General features: G+C 40.5%; 1 protein-coding gene across 2 annotated transcripts in view; it reads right to left on the reverse strand.

Moving 5' to 3' along the window:
• Positions 1–10,624: 10,624 nt before the first annotated feature.
• trip4 (thyroid hormone receptor interactor 4) overlaps positions 10,625–18,182 on the reverse strand; it is an 81,301-nt gene continuing 73,743 nt past the window's right edge. The window contains exons 13-14 of one of the 2 annotated variants that reach the window (XM_088414093.1): positions 15,420–15,522; positions 10,625–10,769 (exon numbers count right to left, since the gene is read on the reverse strand). In XM_088414093.1, coding sequence (XP_088270219.1) covers positions 15,458–15,522 — 65 coding nt within the window. In that variant the 3' untranslated portion in view covers positions 10,625–10,769; positions 15,420–15,457. Of the gene's footprint in view, positions 10,770–12,141; positions 15,523–18,182 lie in introns of those variants that run through there. The other variant, XM_088414092.1, reaches the window with a different exon arrangement.

Consider the following 18,182-nt stretch of genomic DNA (forward strand, 5'->3'; position numbering starts at 1 on the left):
ATTGAACCGCGAGAACACCCGGAAATGGATCTTTGAAGGAGGAGGACTAAACAGACCTCATTGTACTTACAGTGGTGGTCCCCTCCAAAAGAATTGGAATGGCGCGGTCGAGTACTGTACTTTATTTTTAAAGTATACTTTCAGATCAAAAGACGAATGAGACAAAAGGTTTGAATTCCAGTTTTTATTTCATGGTATTTACATCTAGACGTGTTAAACAACTCTGGGCAGAGCACCTGTTTTCCAAGCCGTACACTTTTTTTTTTTTTTTTAAGTGAGCAAATGTATGGGAACGGACCAGATTAAATTCAGGTGAATAACATTTCATATTTAGTGGCATAACCCTTACCCGCAAGACTGTAGTTGCATCAAATCTGCAACCCACTGACTTCGCCAGTTGGATTCTTCATTGAAAGCCATTTCCAGACCATTACTGCAGCCTATGCATGCTCTACTAGGTCAAGGTCTGGGGATCTACTTATCCAGTGTTGTGGGTTATTGTCTTACTGCTAGAGATGCCCCAATCACATTTTTTAAAGTATCCAACGGTATTGAGTTTCCACCTGATATTCACTGCAAACATCTCAGACAAAAAATTATGCATCCAAATTTGAATTGTCTAAATTATCTTAATTTTTCATTCAAATAAAGGTATCCCAAAACGGTAAGCTTTTATATCACTGTAAATCAGGCCCAATTTCCGATTACATAATTGGAGCATGATAACTTACTGCACGATGTAAAAGAGCCATTTGTTGCATGATGAAGTGTCTCCCGTTTAATTCGGTTTCATTTTGATGTCAATTATTTTGTAGCTTTTAGAATACATTCTGCTGCTACCATCAAAATCATCAGTCAAATATGATTAAAAATGACTTGTGTGCATTTTCCAAAAGCAGCCACGCAAACCATTCTCCCACCGTGCTGCCCTTCTCCCATTCCATTAACAATGAATATTCAATTTGCATACGATGAAGGCCATAATTCAGAGCTATGCAACATACTCAGTTAGCATATTTTGTGTTTTTCATTGGATAATAATATTGCACGCAAAATGAGTTAGGGACAGATTTTCTTTTTCAGAAAGTTATTCGAATCATTGCATCTATGTGAAAACCATTTTTATAAATTGTTTAATCATAGGGGCCTGAGGTAACTTTTTAAAATCAACAATAATAATATTACAATATTAATTATTATCACAATTCAGAATAATAATTTCATCAATTACCTTTTTTCTGCATGAATTTGCATTTGAATGCACCATACGCCTCATCTTCAGGTGAGCAGCGAGGCTTGTGGCATGTCATTCATATAATGACACCGTAATTAATAAGTGATTTCTTAGCACCCTTAATTGGAGAATATTAGTTTATTATTATTTATTAATTTATGTTTGAAAGGCAGTGTGTTGCTGTTGATAGCTCTGGAATGGAGATGCTATAAAAAACAATTAGGAGGCTTAAGCTAGCTACTCCACTAACACAGTTACAAAGACCATCTTCAAATTAAAAGCTCACTATGGCTATTTAATTGTCGTTCATGTATTAATTGGTGTGTTCATTTTTGGTTGGCCCTCCCAACATGCCGTTGACATGTGATGTTTTCCATTGTAGGCTTTTTTATCTGGACTGCCAATAGTTCCAGGAAACAATTGGTAGCTCGGCGTACAATGCAACAATAGTTGCCTAATAATAATAATACCCAGGCAGGTGTGTGCTGGTTTTTGCTTCATTGCAACATCTGTTTTCATAGGTGTCGTTTCAGTTTTAATTGACTCTCAGCTGCAAACTGAAAATTCATTTTTTGCAGTTTCTGTCAGTGGCTGCTATTTTGTTCATCTTATATATATATATATATATATATATATATATATATATATATATATATATATATATATATATATATATTATACACACACTTTTTTATTTAGGACAAATACACCCTTTCGCCTCCCTGAACCTTTGGTTTAATATTAGCAGAGCAGCTCTAATTGAAGCGAATCCAAGAGGGAGTTTCTCATGAAACGGTGATCTTCTCAGAATAAGAGCCTTTCAGATATGTCAGGCCTCCAATTCTGGCAACACCATGAATAACCTTTCATGTTCCCGCAGCTTCAAACACCAGTGAGGCTTTAAGTCGTTGTCTCTCTCAGCACCGGTTTCCCGGGCAACAAGAATATGATAATGTTGCCTTTGACATGACAGAGGGAATCATCTTGCTAACAAACACAGACAACAGGCACAGAGAGGACTGGGAAAGAGGATCGGGAGGAGGAGGGGGGGACGGGGCTTGAATTAATGGACTCATTTTCACACAGAGGGGGAAGCAGCAGCGGCAGCAGCAGCAGCGGCAGCAGCAGCTCCTCACCATCCTCCATCTTGCTCGATTGCCTCAAATGCATTCCTGCTGGCAGGCGCACTCATGCCTTCCCGGGGGAATTGGCAGCCTCCGACGGAGGGCTAAGTAACAGTCAGCGGCTAGTAGGACTGCGGGGGACGCGTTTGTGGCGGTGGCCGGCCCTCCGAGGCTCTTTCGAAGAGTCGCCCCGACTACAGGGCGAAGAGAACGGGCCATGTGGAAGACATGTGTTTTCCATCGGCTCCAAAGACCTAATCAGCCAGCCGTGTGGAATCTCGCAAGGGCTGGCTCCATTCGCCAGCGATCATCTTTCCATTACTCTATAAAGGACGCTGTAAAGCTTTGGGACGGATCTAAAACAGCCGTGTTCGCCGGCGCACACTCGCAATTAAAGGTCCGTGTCAAACATTGTCGCGCATTCGGCGCACTGCAGAGAGCCGGGCAGCTCACGATGGGCCGAGCTGCAGCATAATTATATATGATTTCAAGTGGCTCACCAAACCCAATTGATCCTCCCTTCCCTGATTGATAGGTAGCGGGACCATTTCTGCTGATCTCTACCTCTTTGCTGTTATTCACTTATGCCTTCCCCTTTTTCTATGGAGCGCAGCTCTGGGGATGGGAGCGTGCAAAGACTGATGGCTCCCGGAGGGTTTAACCTTAATGACAATGCTAGCAGCACCAGCAGCTTCATATTTATGGTAGTGAGAGGGATGTCGCCACAATCTATTTGATCGATCGGAGCGAAATTAGGTAGTGACCCTCGTGCGCTTCTCGTGATGAATTGAGATCGCCGTGCTTATGCCACAGTTTCGACAATAGTAACCGAGGCGTTTTTGTCTATTTTTTCTTTCATGATACTGAGCCAGATTTGTCAAGTGACACTGTAGGTTCAAACAAAATAAAAAGGCCATTCTAGAGAAATGCGGGAAGCGGAAGGGATCGAGGAAGTCTGGCCCGAAGGAAAGATCTGATCACGTCTCATAGATCATCTTTAAAGGAGACTGTTGCATTTTACGTCACAGTTCAAAACAGTTGCAAGTTGTTGTTTGTTTTAACTGCATTTTGTTCCAGGTGTTTGTCAAAATACCCTAATTACAGTTAATGCTCCTGAAACCCAACCTTTTTCATGTGTTTACCATAATTCCCCAAATACAAGACCCATCCTTAATTTTGGGGTCAAACTCTGGTACTTTCTATGTTACCGTGTATAAGACGCACCAACACTTTGCCAATAATCTAAAAACTACAGCAAAACAGAATTGATCTCATCTTTTGTAAAGCCCTCATACTTTTTTGTGTTCACATCCGTATGTTATATATTTGTTGCGCTTTAAGTTAAGCAGTTTCAGATTTCCCACAATGTGAGCGGTCAGTGAAGGCCTCAGCTCCAAGCCGTTGCATTTCCTTTTCCTTGCGACGTGATTCGGGTTCATTTTACCAAAAATCCCCAAAGTTGAGCCGCATCCGTGTTTCACCAAGTTTATGATTGTGTGTATATGCCAAAAGAGTCGAATGGAATACCCTTCCCTGTGCTCCGGTGCACTCTTAATTCTATCAGCTGGAGACATACTAACTTTTACATGATCCTCTTTGATTTTAGTCATATTCCTTTTTGTGAACAAGGATGAACTCGGACGTTGGTTCATTCTGCATGCTTCTTTTCGTGAGAATGATGCCGTGAAAACCTCAGCTAATACGAGATGTTGTTAGCTGCAATAAGTACTTGATGCTAACGGCCAACTGACTGACGTCCCCACTCCTCTAACACATCCCGTTATGGTAATTATTGGAAGTAAGAATACAACTGATAAAAATGCACGGGTGCTTATGCGGCTGGCAGATCAATCTCCCCCGAATGGTGTCAAATAAAAAAAAGTAAAATTTTTAAGTAACTGTTTATAGGATGCAACCATATTTTTGGCCTTCAATTCGGGGGAAAAAAGTGTGTTTTATATTTGGGGAATTACGGTAACTGCAACACACACAAACATAAGACTGAACCGACTGAGTACGCAAAGACTTTAACTAGAGTAAGTGGAATGATTCAAAAGAACAGGCTGGGTCTCAGGAGCATTTTGAGAAGATTTAAAGCATAAAACTGCGTCGCACTGTAAATTGAGGTGAACCAAAACAACCAGCTTTTGTTGTTAGACTCTTATCAATCGACATCATTCTTGCCACTCACTGAACATGTGCAAGATGGTCTGCTGAGATAATTGTCAGTTCTGCTCCGCACTCTATTTAAATTGGCCTGACTTCCATTTTGACACAATTTGGTATGGTTTTGATGGCGGTGGTTACTAAACATTTGTCGCGTACGCCGTTTTGCCAAATCGCTCTTTATGGTTACACACAACGGTCGAAGCGACACGACCGCATTGGCAAACACGATTTTGCATTTATCGTCGATCAGATCGCAAAAGGCCAGTGGTAATCCAGGCTAATCTTGTTATGAATGTGGTGCACTTCCTGTCTGCTTAGAAAACATCAGCCTGGAAGGAGCTCTTTTACATATTCAAGCGACTAAAGCTTGACAAATCACTGTGTTCAGATGTTCAGGTCTCCTGACAGAGAAGGCCTTGAAGGCAAACTATCATCTGAACTGTCTTGTACGTTGTTGAAACGCTGAACAGGAGACACCCTTGGGAGGGGCCCATGTGGACACACACAGATACTAAGGTCCAGCTCGGAGTCTCTTTATCATGCATCATGTTACAAAACTATCTGACTCTGCTTTCGCTCTTTTAAACAAACAAGCTCTTGCCTGGTTCTTTTTTCGGTCCTGTAAATTCCCACTACATGTTGTTATAGGTCACACCTCATTCAGCGAGGTCAAAGGGTTGGGGGCCAAATCAATCTGTTGGCAGCAGCTCTTTAAAAATGCAGTTGGGTGTAAGCTTTTTGTAATGGGAAATCCATTTTTAATTGAACGCCATTTTGCTCTGATGACAAGAAACCGCAGAAAAGATCAAATGTTCCCATTTATGTTGGCTAGCTATTGAGGGCTAACAGATCCTCCTAAGAAGAGAAAACAAAGCCGCATCCGTGTCTGGGATTGCCTTGAGGGACAACTGCATTCAAATGTACATGTGCTTCCCCTCCCAGATGGGGCCCGACTTAGACCTCTGGTCTATAAGCAAAGCAACACGCCGTCAGGCACTCCACTAATAAGAGTGAGTGAATTGTGCGCCACTCTGTAACCGCGGAACACAAGTGATCATTGGAAAGAACGTCAGGCCATCACAGTAAATGTTGGGACACATTTGATGTACTGCATACAGCATGCGAAAAATCACATATACAGAAAGTGCATTTTGAGGACGTTACTGTTAAATGGTTGGAAAGTGTTGCGAGAGTAAATTTTTTTTATACACTGATGGTGAAGTGCCTCTATCGGTAATGCCTTTTGACAAAAGCAGGCTTATGTTGCAGATATTATTTTTGAGTTATAGACGAAAATAGGAATGTTTGACAAAGATGTCCATTTTGGATGTTTTACAAAAACAATCTCCTTAAGGTCTCAATAATTGTCATTTCCAGGCAGGCAGAAGTTTCAAATTGTGAGCCAAGTGTTTGAAAATTAGGGAGTGGTAAATTGAAAGATTAAAAGATGACCGTGGAAAAACTTTATACGCATTTTTCTCAACACTAGGCTTTCGACCTTGCAACATGGTCAATGTTTGAAGTAACTCCATGAATTATAGACCAATTTAAAGAGAATCAAGTGTAGAAAGTGAATATCAATTTCAAAGACACAACACTGATTTTGTTACACAACACATCCATTCATTTTCCACATTGTAGATTCATACTTAAGTGTTTATCAAAACTGAATCTGTTTTATCATTTAGATTCTTCTAAGTAAGCATCTTTTGCCCAGATAATAGCTTTGTACATGCTGGTATTTCTTCAGTCATCTTAATGATGTGGATGATGCTTTATGACCTAGAATGACATCCACTTCTCAGCTGGGCTTTACAATAACTTGAATTTCCTTCTCCTCTAGTACATACTGTAAATAAACCAGTAATGATGAATATTTTTCAGAAAAATCTCTTAACATAGTGTTGCCAGCACATTGAACACACGTGTGTATGTATGTATCATGTGTGTGTGTGTGTGTATATATATATATATATATATATATATATATATATATATATATATATATATATATATATATATATATATATATATATATGAATAAAATAATTTGATGTATCCATTTGTGGCCACACTTGAGATTCTCTAAACATTAAGTGGGGGTATGAATAATTCCGGTCTTAATATCATGTTGTCAGTCTATCATCAGTGAACCAAAGAGGGACAATTTCCTTCCCTAAATATTTCCTTTGTACGCCCATCCCTCTGTGACATATTATGAGACGGATGAGCCAAAAGCGGTCTCCACTTTGTATTGTTCGCCTGCCTGCCACCATCTCTCCCAAAGACCTCCAGTTCCTAATTCCCCCTCCCTGCCCGCCTGCGGGGGTGGGGGATGGGACAGCCACTGCCCTTAGTTCACTCAGCCTCTCAGTGAACACACAAAAGGCTCCGCTCCAGGAAATTACACCAGGCGACTTGTAAAAAACCCAAATCAGGAATAAACACGGTGTAGTGGACGGAATCAAAACATGGTGCCACTAGGATGATAAGACCATTTTCCTAAGAGACTCCTGCACTTCAGCAATCTTTGTTTATCCAAGCTGGATTAAGTTTAATTAAAAAAAAAAAAATGCACATTAGCTATGACCAAGTCTGAAGGGAACACATTTGGCTATGCAAAGCGAAGGCAAACATTATTTACTCAACGATTAAAAAGGAACCCATCTTATCTGTAGTGTTTTCGAGGCAATAATAACACTGTTACTCAGAGCACGGGCTACGGTGTGGTATCAGATTTGCAAATGAGAGGATGATATCAATGTTCCCATGGTAGTCAATCTATTCCACTTTACCCGGTATTAGTTCTACATGAAGTGGCTCATATTATCCTTTGTGCCTGAAAAACCAACAGCACATGAGCTTACGCTATTTGCTCAGAAAAGACCCAGTGAGAGAGCATGTGCTTAATTGTTCCGCCGAGCAGCACAGAGCCCTTGTTTATGTGAACTTGGATGTCTGCTCTCATCCAAAGGAATGCCCCTGATGTGGGGGACAGAAGAAAAGGCCACCCACAGGGCAAGGAGCTGTCATCGTTCATTCACTGGGGGTTGAATTTAGGAAATTCTTAGGCAGCCTCTGCGGCGGAAAAAAACATTCTATGGGGAGAAACTTCGCACAAAGAGACTCTCGGGGGGAGATTACCGGGAGGGCTTGCGCTATGTTTTTGGTTGCTGAATGCTGTGGAGCAAGGAGTTGGAGCTAATCTGCAACTCAAACAAGAGTAAATAGGAGCTCGTCGACAGTGAATCACAATGCCGAGCACAGTGAGAATCGCATCAACCCGTGATGGCCGTGTGTTTGTGCGTGTCTGTTGGTGATTCATTCACTATGATGAAATATGCCCTCGAGAAGAGGCTTAGTCGGGAGTGCCACTCAACACGCTGGGGAGGAAACCGCGACGCCGGAGCAGGTAAAATGTTGAAAGCTGACATTGCAGTGGCAGGAGAGGGGGGAAAAAAAACCCACCCCGCTACAGTCATTGCTCAAGGCTTGTCACCTTCGCTTGTAATAAAGGTTCTTAAAAGCCTAGTACACGCAAAATTTGCAACATGTCTAACTGATTACAGATTGAGTCCATTGAGATTGAGGCCTTGTCTAGTTTGGGGATTTATCACTGGCCTGGCCTTATTATCACCCAACTTGGGCTGACTTTGAAAGGGTCCTAACATCGTCAAATATCAAGATATGCTTACCTTGAACCCCTAAAAATGTTCAGTGGCATCAGCATTATACACACACACACACACACACACACATGTATATATACACACACATGTATATATACACACACATGTATATATATATATATATATATATATATATATATATATATATATATATATATATGTGTACAAAAAAAGCTTTAATAGCAAAGGTAACCGCTGTAATTATGAACAATTATGAAATTGAAATAGGAGTATTTAGAGTATTATGACTTTTGCATAATGGGAGTCTGGGCTAAGCCAATCATCGAAGTCATTGAAAGGCTTTCAAATGTCATAAGTTGGTCACTAGTGCCAGCAGGTGGTTTTGGAGTGTTAAATCCAAAATTTCTATTCCACCTCGTTTGTGAGTTGCCGTTGAAAGGTTTAATGCAAACATCGGGAAAAATGCTTGATAAAACATCGGGGTTTCATTATGTCCAAAATTGTCAATATTTCCAATTTTGAAGGGCAGTAAATGAGACGGAAATGGGCTAAATTTGACACCTATAGTGTGTACCTCTCGACCTCCGGTTTGAAAGCATTTAAAGGGATAGCATCTATGGAATATTTTCGCTTCCTGTTTTTCTTCTTTTCCCTTGATATCACACCTCTGTTCACAGGGCTTTGTTAATTAGGGAAAAAAATGCTGAAACACGAATCCGCATACTGCGGTTTCATTCATTTACATGCATGACAATCCACTAGACTGCAGTTGTGCCGCTAAATTCTGTCCAATCAGAAAAAACCTCCGGCTTTTAACGTCACTGGCGTCAGCGTCTTTGGCGGGAAATAATCTCCGGTTTATGCTTGCTACACGCAAACACGGGTACGAGGGATTTGGCAAATCTCCACTTTGGATGGAGTTTTTCAGACCTTCGGTTTTCAAGAAAACAAAAAAAGCCGGGCACCTATAGCAAATAAGCCAAACGGGAGACATTTACTGCCCGCTTGCAAGAACGTGTAGACTATAGTCTGATGTATCAGGAGAATCACAAACGCACATAAGCAAGTCGGTAAAGATTGGAAAAATGCCTTACTGCAAACAATTTGAAAATGCAATGATTAGCTCATTCACTGCCAGCCCAGTAAAAATTGATCTTTTATACCAGGAGTTTGTAAATCTGGGCTTGATCTGGGCTAAGGGTTTGGTCTGTCCCAGGAGTACGGGAGTCTCCGTTTTGAAGGTCAAGACGCACCTGACTCATCTTGTCACTTTGCGATGACATGACCTGCTAAGCCGTCACTAGCTGAAGATGATCACATTACATCGCTTGGGCAATCAGTGCTGCGGGGAATTTAGCACACTCAGTAGTCAATGTGCGACTGACGTTCTCATACAACGTGTGATTTTGTGCTTAATATTTCAATCCATACGAAATAAGCCGTGCCCCCCAAAAAATGTTGTCAGACCAATACGTACAATATGGATTCACATGCATCATGGAACGTGATGGGAGCCTGCGTCCTTTCTGTATGATTTGCAAGTTGAGCCAGAAAAAAAAAACAAACATTTACTTGGGTTTTGAATGTGAAAACAGTCTTTTTTATTTTTCACTCAAGATGGGTGCGCTGAATGAGTTAAAGAAGCTGGTGGGGTTCAGTGCCTCTCTTGTAACCCCTGGGGGAAATGTTTTACCCAACTCGAGCTTTTTGATGTTTTTGATGTATGACATCAAAGGAAAAGTATACAAAAAAAACCACTAGGAGGCTAAAATATCGCATAGATTGTCAAAACATGACAACTTTCAATATGCAACGCTTCCGTTCCTTCTAAAGGCTTGCAAATGGGAGGTTGAGAGCTCATGTCAGCCTCGTTTACTGCCATTCAAAATTGGAACTTTTGTCAATGTTGGACTTATTGAAAACCAATGTTTTATCATAAATTTCCCCCGATCTTTGTATTCACCCTTTCAACGGCAACCCACGAAAGGGTTGCAATAGAAATTTTTGTGTTGACACACTAAAACCACCAGGATGGCACAAGCGGCCAACTTATGACATTTGAAAGCCTTTCAATGACTTCAATGATTGGCTTAGCCTGGACTCCCATTCTGAGAAAGACTTCAAAAGTCATAATACTCTACTTATGACATGATAAATATTCCTACATCAATTTCATAACTATATAAATATACAGCGTACTTTTTCTATGATCACATTTTACTATTTTTATACATAGCCCCCCAAATATATCTATGGATAGGGTTGATGTCACTGAACACTTTGAGGTGTTCAAAGTAAGTATATTTATGTCTATTTGACGATGCTATGACCCGTTCAAAGTCAGCCCAATTTGGGTGATCAGGCTAGTAAAAAATCCAGGGACACCTCATAACTTATCAAGTTAAGAATCACTATTTTATACTATTGCAAAGTCTGTTTATTTACCTTTAAAAAAAAATCCCATTCATGAGGCACATGCGGGATGAAAAACATCACTGAGTATGTGATGTGTGCTCGTTAAATCTCGCCAAATCTTCACCGTCTGTGCCAAACAGCTTATTTTGCTGTCACTTTGGTGGATTGAAGTCACATCTGCAACAAGAAAGAAACAATACATATTGGCTATTGTGCAACTGGGAGCCTCAGTAGCGTGTGGATGAGCCACACACAGAAATCCACGACAGCTTGGCATCTTCTCCTCATGCAGAAACCGAGCAATCGGAGCACGTCTGCCAACGCGCTTGTCGGTCACTGTAATATGAACAGCACATATCCCTCCAACTCTCCATGAGAACAAGACAAAGTGCATACACAATGCTATACGAATGAGCATTCCTGCGTGATTTCGCTGCAAAACCAGTCCTTCAATTTATCTCTTAAGACAAGATTTGGGGGATCAAAAATAGATCAAAATAAGCCTTGCATTTTTATTACGGTAATTGTCTACTTCATATAAATCATTTGAATAGCTGCCAAGATTCTTGTTTACACTGATTTATTTAAGCTTCTGTATTTAATCGCACATTCCTCCCACGTTTCTTCAAGAGCTTTTGTTGGCTTAACCTCAAAATATCAATGTGCAATTAATAAATAAACCTGTTAATGGCTAGTGCAAGCCAATTTCAAAGAAGTTATCGAAAACATTTTAGTTATTAATTTATGATTTAAACAAACCATTTATAGTAAAACAACTTGTGGTAGATGATCTTTTCAAGAACAATCTTTATCACTGGTTAATACGGTGGGCCACTCTAACAGCAATCGGTTGACTTGTTCATTTAAATACTCATTTAAATGAAAGTTACCAATGACTTCAGACTAAAAGACTCTCCTTTTTACTTTTTAGTAGCTACCCTGATAATGGGAAACATTTCCTTGAAAAGCATGACCTCATTTTCCTTCAGTCAAATAGCAGATAGGGTTCAGTATTATGTTAACATAATGTGCCACAAGATTAACATATCAAGTAGGATGATTACACTTTGATACTACTAAGTTCAGCACATTGGATAACAAAAGACACATTGACACATAGCAATAAGTTTGAGTAGCAACAATTAATGACCCTGCATGGAAAAACATAATCAATCCATTATAAGGTTAATTTATGATGACATGTTTGCCCTTTGCTGCATTAGAAATGTTTCTTATCCTGCACTCCTGTGTTGATTTCAAAACAAAATGGTGCATACTATACATTCTGTACCTACCCCTGCTGTGATTTGCATATGACTCCTACAAAGATACTACACATAAGGAAATCATAAAAATATGACAAATGTTGTGACATTTGCCTCGGGCTTCCGAAAAGCATGATAAACCTGCTGCAAGGCTGCGTTTAGACTCAACATGTAACAAAATCTTCAAGAGTTATCTTACGCGGGGCGTGTTGCTACACGCATAACGATGAGATAAAATACCATTGAAGGAGTCCAGGCTGAAGAATAAGTGCATGAGTCGGGAGTGTTTAGCACCGTGTGGTTTATTCTCTTGGAAATGAAAGTGATCATGGCTGCGAGGATCGCTACCACTGTGGCTTTAGTGCACAACAAAAATGATCCAAACAGTGTTGCACACAACGCAAGCTTTTATACCTCAAATGGGCAAACAATGGGACGTGATTAAGGCTTGCTGTACATTGCTGCACTGTGGGAAAGAAATGTAATCCATTTGGATTGTGCTCGGATGACCCTGCCCCTCTTGCCAAAGCCCTCCGCATAATCACCCCTACTGTGCTGAAGTAATTGTCTCTCTGTCTGAAATAAATGAGCAGGCTGTGTTTTTACTCCCCAACTATTGTCGGTCTAAATGTGGCCTTAGGTGTTAGGAAGGGTAATGACAGGCTGCATACAAAAGGGACGAGTTTCTGCATTTCTTTTTAAGTCTTGAGCTGCCAGTGGTTGCTCCTCTGCAGTCTCAGTGTAACATGGTAGTACTTTATAAATCCTATGAGTCTAAGGTAGGGTTAGGGAACTCCGGTTCCTTGAGACCTGTGTCCTGTCGGTTTTCGATGTACTCCTCCTGCATCATGCTTGAGTCAAATGAGCAGGATTGTTATCGGGTTTCCAATGCAAGCTGAAAACAGGCAGGATACGGCTCTCGAGGAAAAGGACTTTTCATAGCTCTTCACCACATTTCTCCGTGTACAAGTCGACTTTGTGAGCGAGTCCACCCCCCCCCCCCTTTTTTTTTTAGTTTCAAAGTCAAAGTTTAGATCAATTTACATCAAGTTTACATCAATTTAAGTGAATTTTACAAAAACACAAGAATAAGTCTACCCCGGACTTTAGCGGTTACATATATCATGGCTGTCCAATTAAAACACATGGTGCGTGTTATCAAAATGACAAAATTACGGAACTTTTAGATGCATTTCTTTATCGTATATCGAATAAAGTACTGCTGCGGTTATTGGGGGGAGGGTGGGTTGCAAACGAGTCAAGTCCAAGGCAATGTACGCGCGCATATAGAAGCATATGCTGAAACTAATGATGCAACAATCAAAGGATTTGAAGTTCCGATGCTTTTTTTTTTTTTTGACACAACTGAACATGAATTTGTCCAAAAGCTGTTTAAGTCATCATGCTATAACTCCTCATTATTAGCGCAAACATCCTTGTTACTTTTTCAAGGGTAATCATCTTCGGACCCGTCCAATTTGCTTGAAATAGAGGTCTCCAAAAATACTTTGCCAAAGCCTTCTTTACCTAAGTGATGACTGTGGCGAGATCAGAGCGTGGATCGGTTCATCTTCGCTGTGTTTCTCCCTCCTACCCGCTGACATCCACGCCTGCCATTCCATTGCTCTCCCGTTTTTGTCAAGCCGTGTTTTCCTTTTCATAATGGGTCAAAGCCCGCCGGGAAAATTATCCACGCAGCCTCGTTGTTGACAACAAAGATGCAATAACACGGACCTGGATGAAAGTACATCTGAAAGTGCAAACGCGCAAAATCGTATGTGTATTATGTATATATGATCATTTTAATCGTTGTAGCCTGTTATTCAAACACAGATATGTGGAGAAAATTGGTCTGGTTTTAAGTTATGCGAGTATAAGTCGACACCCTCAATATGGGGGTTGAAGATGAGGGAACAAAAACTCGACTTGTATACTGAGAGATTAGGTGGATTAAACTGTGAGAAACAAAATTAAGGCTGTCTGATATTCATATAAAGATAGTTACACTCAGAATACTGACCTTCCTTGACAGAAAGTGAACAAAAGCAAAAAGCAGCATCTTGCTTTTACTTTTAATGACCTCAAACATTACTGTATAAACTCTGACAAATGCTTAAAATACTGTGTGCTTTCCTGTGAGTGAAAAATAACATCTGTTTTGCAGGGAATCGACCTTCTTGACCTTCTGGCACCTGTGAATTGCTGTCCGTGCCCAGGACCATTAGACTACATTCCACTCAGCTGTGAATGTTGCTGAACCTAGTAAATGTTAAATACTCTGTCGTTTTGACTACATCATGACTGGTGTATGGTTTTTGAGTCACAGCGTTTAATGAATTGAAATATCGATGGGAAAATAAGAATTAAAAAAAATATATATAAAAAAAAAATTGCTACTTGTGTAAATTCAGAAAATGTAATTGCCCTTGCTTCAAAAAAAGCAGCCGGGGTGCCTTTGCCCGCTGATGTCCATGCATAATTTGTCTTCCTCTTCACTTTCGAACAGTGGTCACATGGTTTCTAGCACTGGTGGGAGCACGGGTGGGAACACTAGGTGCTCCGACTGGGAACATCTTGGCCAGTGCGTCAAGCAGTATAAGAAACGAGTGCTTTTGGAAAGCATGGAGAGAGCATATATTCTGCCTTAGACCGAACACAAGCGCTCCCAAGGGGGCTTGAGTGACTTTCCAAAGAAAATAACTTTGGTGACTTGATTAGAATGGATTGCGATACAACGAAAGCCAATGTTGGTGAAACAATGGATACGCACGGATATTTTGAACCTATTCAAAATGTCCTTGCGACAATGCCGACGACTAAGACCAATTACGAGCATGTTGGCGACCAACCCTGACGGACAATGACAAAACACTTCATTTTCTACGCTGGCAATTTTCGCAAATCGGTGAAATCGGGCATTTAGCATTTTGGGTGGCTGGCTACGCTGCGGGGCCAATTTCTCAAATCCCATTGAATGGTTATAACTCCTGTTTGACAATTGAACATATTTCTTTGTGTTGTTTGAGCAATCACGGATGAATATATGTCACCGCTCTGTGTTCTGATGGTCAGGCTCACATTGACTGAATTGCTCCGATCAGTATGTAGACACAACACTAACATTGGCAGACACTCGATAAGTATCTACTTTTTATTGATTTTTGAATGAACCCAGATGCGGGTGATTTTTTTTCTCTTTGCGCTGCCAGGACAAATATAATTGACTTGTGTCACTTCCACATGACAGAAAAAATCCAGCCTTGAAGCACATATGAAGCTAAGCAGTTGTCAGTTTATAGAGTACGGTAAATGTTTGAGTTTGCCAAGAGAAATGCACAGTTACTTTTTTTGCGAGCTCAATTTTTTTTTTCCTTTCTGTAAAGGATAACATGAAGGATTCATTTCTTTGTTTTGATTGTGAATAGTACGTGCAATGTTTCCACTATATTTGCCCATGTGAAAATGAAAGCTCATCAAAAGTTTTGAACTTTACCCGCCACTGCATATCCATGCAAACACATGGATACGTGCATGCGAGACAGACTAGAGGATTGTAGCCCACCAGCGAGTTTCTTCTTCCTCTTTCTGCTCGTTGACACGTCACTCTGCGGCCGAGGCGACCAGCCCCTTCTTGGCACCCTGGTGGTAGTGACTCTCCAGCTTCCCTGCAAGAGAAAGGGGGTGAAAGGGAAGGGTGGGAGGAAGGCAAGAGGAAGAGATGAATCAAAACACCATCAAAGGGACAGGGTGACCTTTCTGAGAGCTCAAGGCCTACTGATTAGAGGCGGCCTTGGGTAGACACGGAAGAGAGCGGAGCACCAAGAGACGGGCCGAGAAGAGAAGGAAGGAGCTAAAAGGCCAACGAGACTCTTTAATCCGTGGCTGAAAGAGATTAGAATACAGCCTTTGTTGGCGGCAAAATAAGGTATCCTTTAATCTGGTTATATAGATGTATATCCAGGGCTAACAAACACCGCAAAGACAGAGAAAGACTTCCTATCCTAAATCAAAAGACAGCCACCCTGAGCTGGATAAAGCGAACAAAAATTAATCTACTGATTGAGCCTTGAAATGTTTCCAAGCCGTATAGCTTTTAAATTCAACTAATAGAGTAAAGAACACAGAAAACACTTTAGATTGTTTGCCATAGTGTGACTGACAATTAGCACAGGTAATTATGAGGGATTAAATGCTAGAAAGGCAGTTGGTCAAGACTTGATATGCCTTTAAATGCCACGCTCCAATGAAGAACAAAATGCTGTGCCAATAAAGCAGATGGTTTCCCACCAAGGGTCCGCAAAGGCTTTTTCCCCCTTCTGTGAATAGCACTTTTTCTATGCTAATCTTGGCTACTGCTTGTTCAGGGAAAATTTTTGCATTAAGAGATAACTATAGAAAAAGGCAACGCATATTTGAGAATATTGTTCAATCGTGTACAGATGAAACAATAGAAAGCAGACTTTTAAAATGCACGTCAACCTTAAAACACATTAGAAATGACTGTTGCACACACATACTTCCAATGATCGAAAGACTGATTATGGATAAATTCAGTTCCTAAGTAAATTAACATTTAGATTGTAAATATATCAAATGCAAATGTTTTGTGTTTCAAAACTGAATACAAAATAAAAAATACATCACGTGAAATTCCATTTACCATTTCTTGTGGAAATTGATATACTTTCGATGCTCAGGAAAGACCTACTGTGTTGTCTGTTTCAAACTATTTCAGTTACATAGAAAAGCCCCAATGATTTCATGGTGTGCGGTTGTTCAGCATTTATCTGCTTTTTTTTGTAAACTGATAAATGTTTTTCTTCCATCAAACAAATGCGGCAGGACTTTTGTAGTAAAGCAAGCGCACAAAGTGAACTGCACACATACTGCACAGGGTACATTCTGTGTTTTTCTTTCAGTATCCTGATTAATGAGTGCAATTAAAACCAGTGTGGGCTAAAACATTTTTTTCTGGTTTGGCCAATTTTGGGAAATGCCTGAATACTATTACCATGTCATCCATCTAAAAAAATGGCCATTGTGAAAAATCAAACTAAAGTGTCATATTGACAATTTCAAAGCTACAAGGCAAAACCGAGGACAACTGACATGAAATCACCAACAGTGGGTTGGGGTACTACAGGAAATGATTCTGAACAGCAGTAAGCAATTCATAGTGGCAATGCGATGCCTAAATGCAATCCATACATCAGCGGGCAGTCTATATGCGGGCTAATAATCCTTTCTATGTCAAGAATGAACAGACCAGAATATCATCACCAAGCATATGTTAAGTGCACCTGCTCAAACTGTTTAGCACATTGCCATTTAATCGCTGTAAAGCACTACCCTTTCATTGCTTTGGCAATTGCAATGGTGATAAAATGTTACTATCACTTTGAGAACATTTGTAGGGAGGAAAGCAGCAGATTTTCTTTTTTGAAAAAAGAGTTTTATGAGGTTGCTGTTGAAAAATATGCTCGTTATTGCTGAGTAAATACCCAATGCTGCTGAATTTTGGATCAACTGTCTTGGCTCCAGGGTTTAGTGTCCGGTCCGATAACCGTCTCGTGCATCACTTGGGAAACACGGACATTCCGCTTATCCAACACCGACATTAGGTGGCTGTTTTCGCCATGGAATGACCCAAGGGAAAAATTGCATGGGCAAGGCTGGTGATTCTCACTTGTGCTCTCTTTTCATGTTGTCAAGTTATGGCTCGACTCAGTGGGTAGCGGCAGAATAAACAAGGTGCCTGAGAGAAGTGTTGTTTGCTCACCATTTCCAAGCCTTGTGAATGGCTGTCAGTCAAAGTGGTCTGTTACCACCACTAAGTGCCGCTTAGCTGTGGAAATACCTCAATGAAATACCACTGTAACAAAAAATGCTTATTAACTTCAAAATTAAATTCTAGAATGTTACGCATGAGCATCATTCTACTCTTGTTTTTGAGAGGGGATAAACAGTAGCTGTTAAGAGCTCATTAACTCAATAGAGCCACTTTAATAGAAATCAACAAACGGTATGTATGCATGAGTAGACCCTCCTGCATTGGAGCGAATCAGCACATTGCCACATAAACAAAAAGGCAAAAAAAAAAACCCAACAACGAAAAAACAAATGATGGCTTGTGGCCTGAGAATTAAACTGTTGAAGTTGTTCCTTGCCAAAGGCCCATCTATATGTCTCAGGAAACATTTCGAAAATTCAATTAGTTCAAATAAATATGTGCATGTGCATGTATGTTCCTGTGTGGCTTTATTTGTGAGGAAGGACATTTGGGAGAAGTCGGGACATTTAGGCTGGTCCTGATTTACAGTATCAG

The sequence above is a fragment of the Hippichthys cyanospilos genome, chromosome 4 (genome assembly GCF_059441005.1).
Source record: "Hippichthys cyanospilos isolate Australia breed blue-spotted pipefish chromosome 4, RoL_Hcya_1.0, whole genome shotgun sequence".
Classification (NCBI taxonomy): Eukaryota; Metazoa; Chordata; class Actinopteri; order Syngnathiformes; family Syngnathidae; genus Hippichthys; species Hippichthys cyanospilos.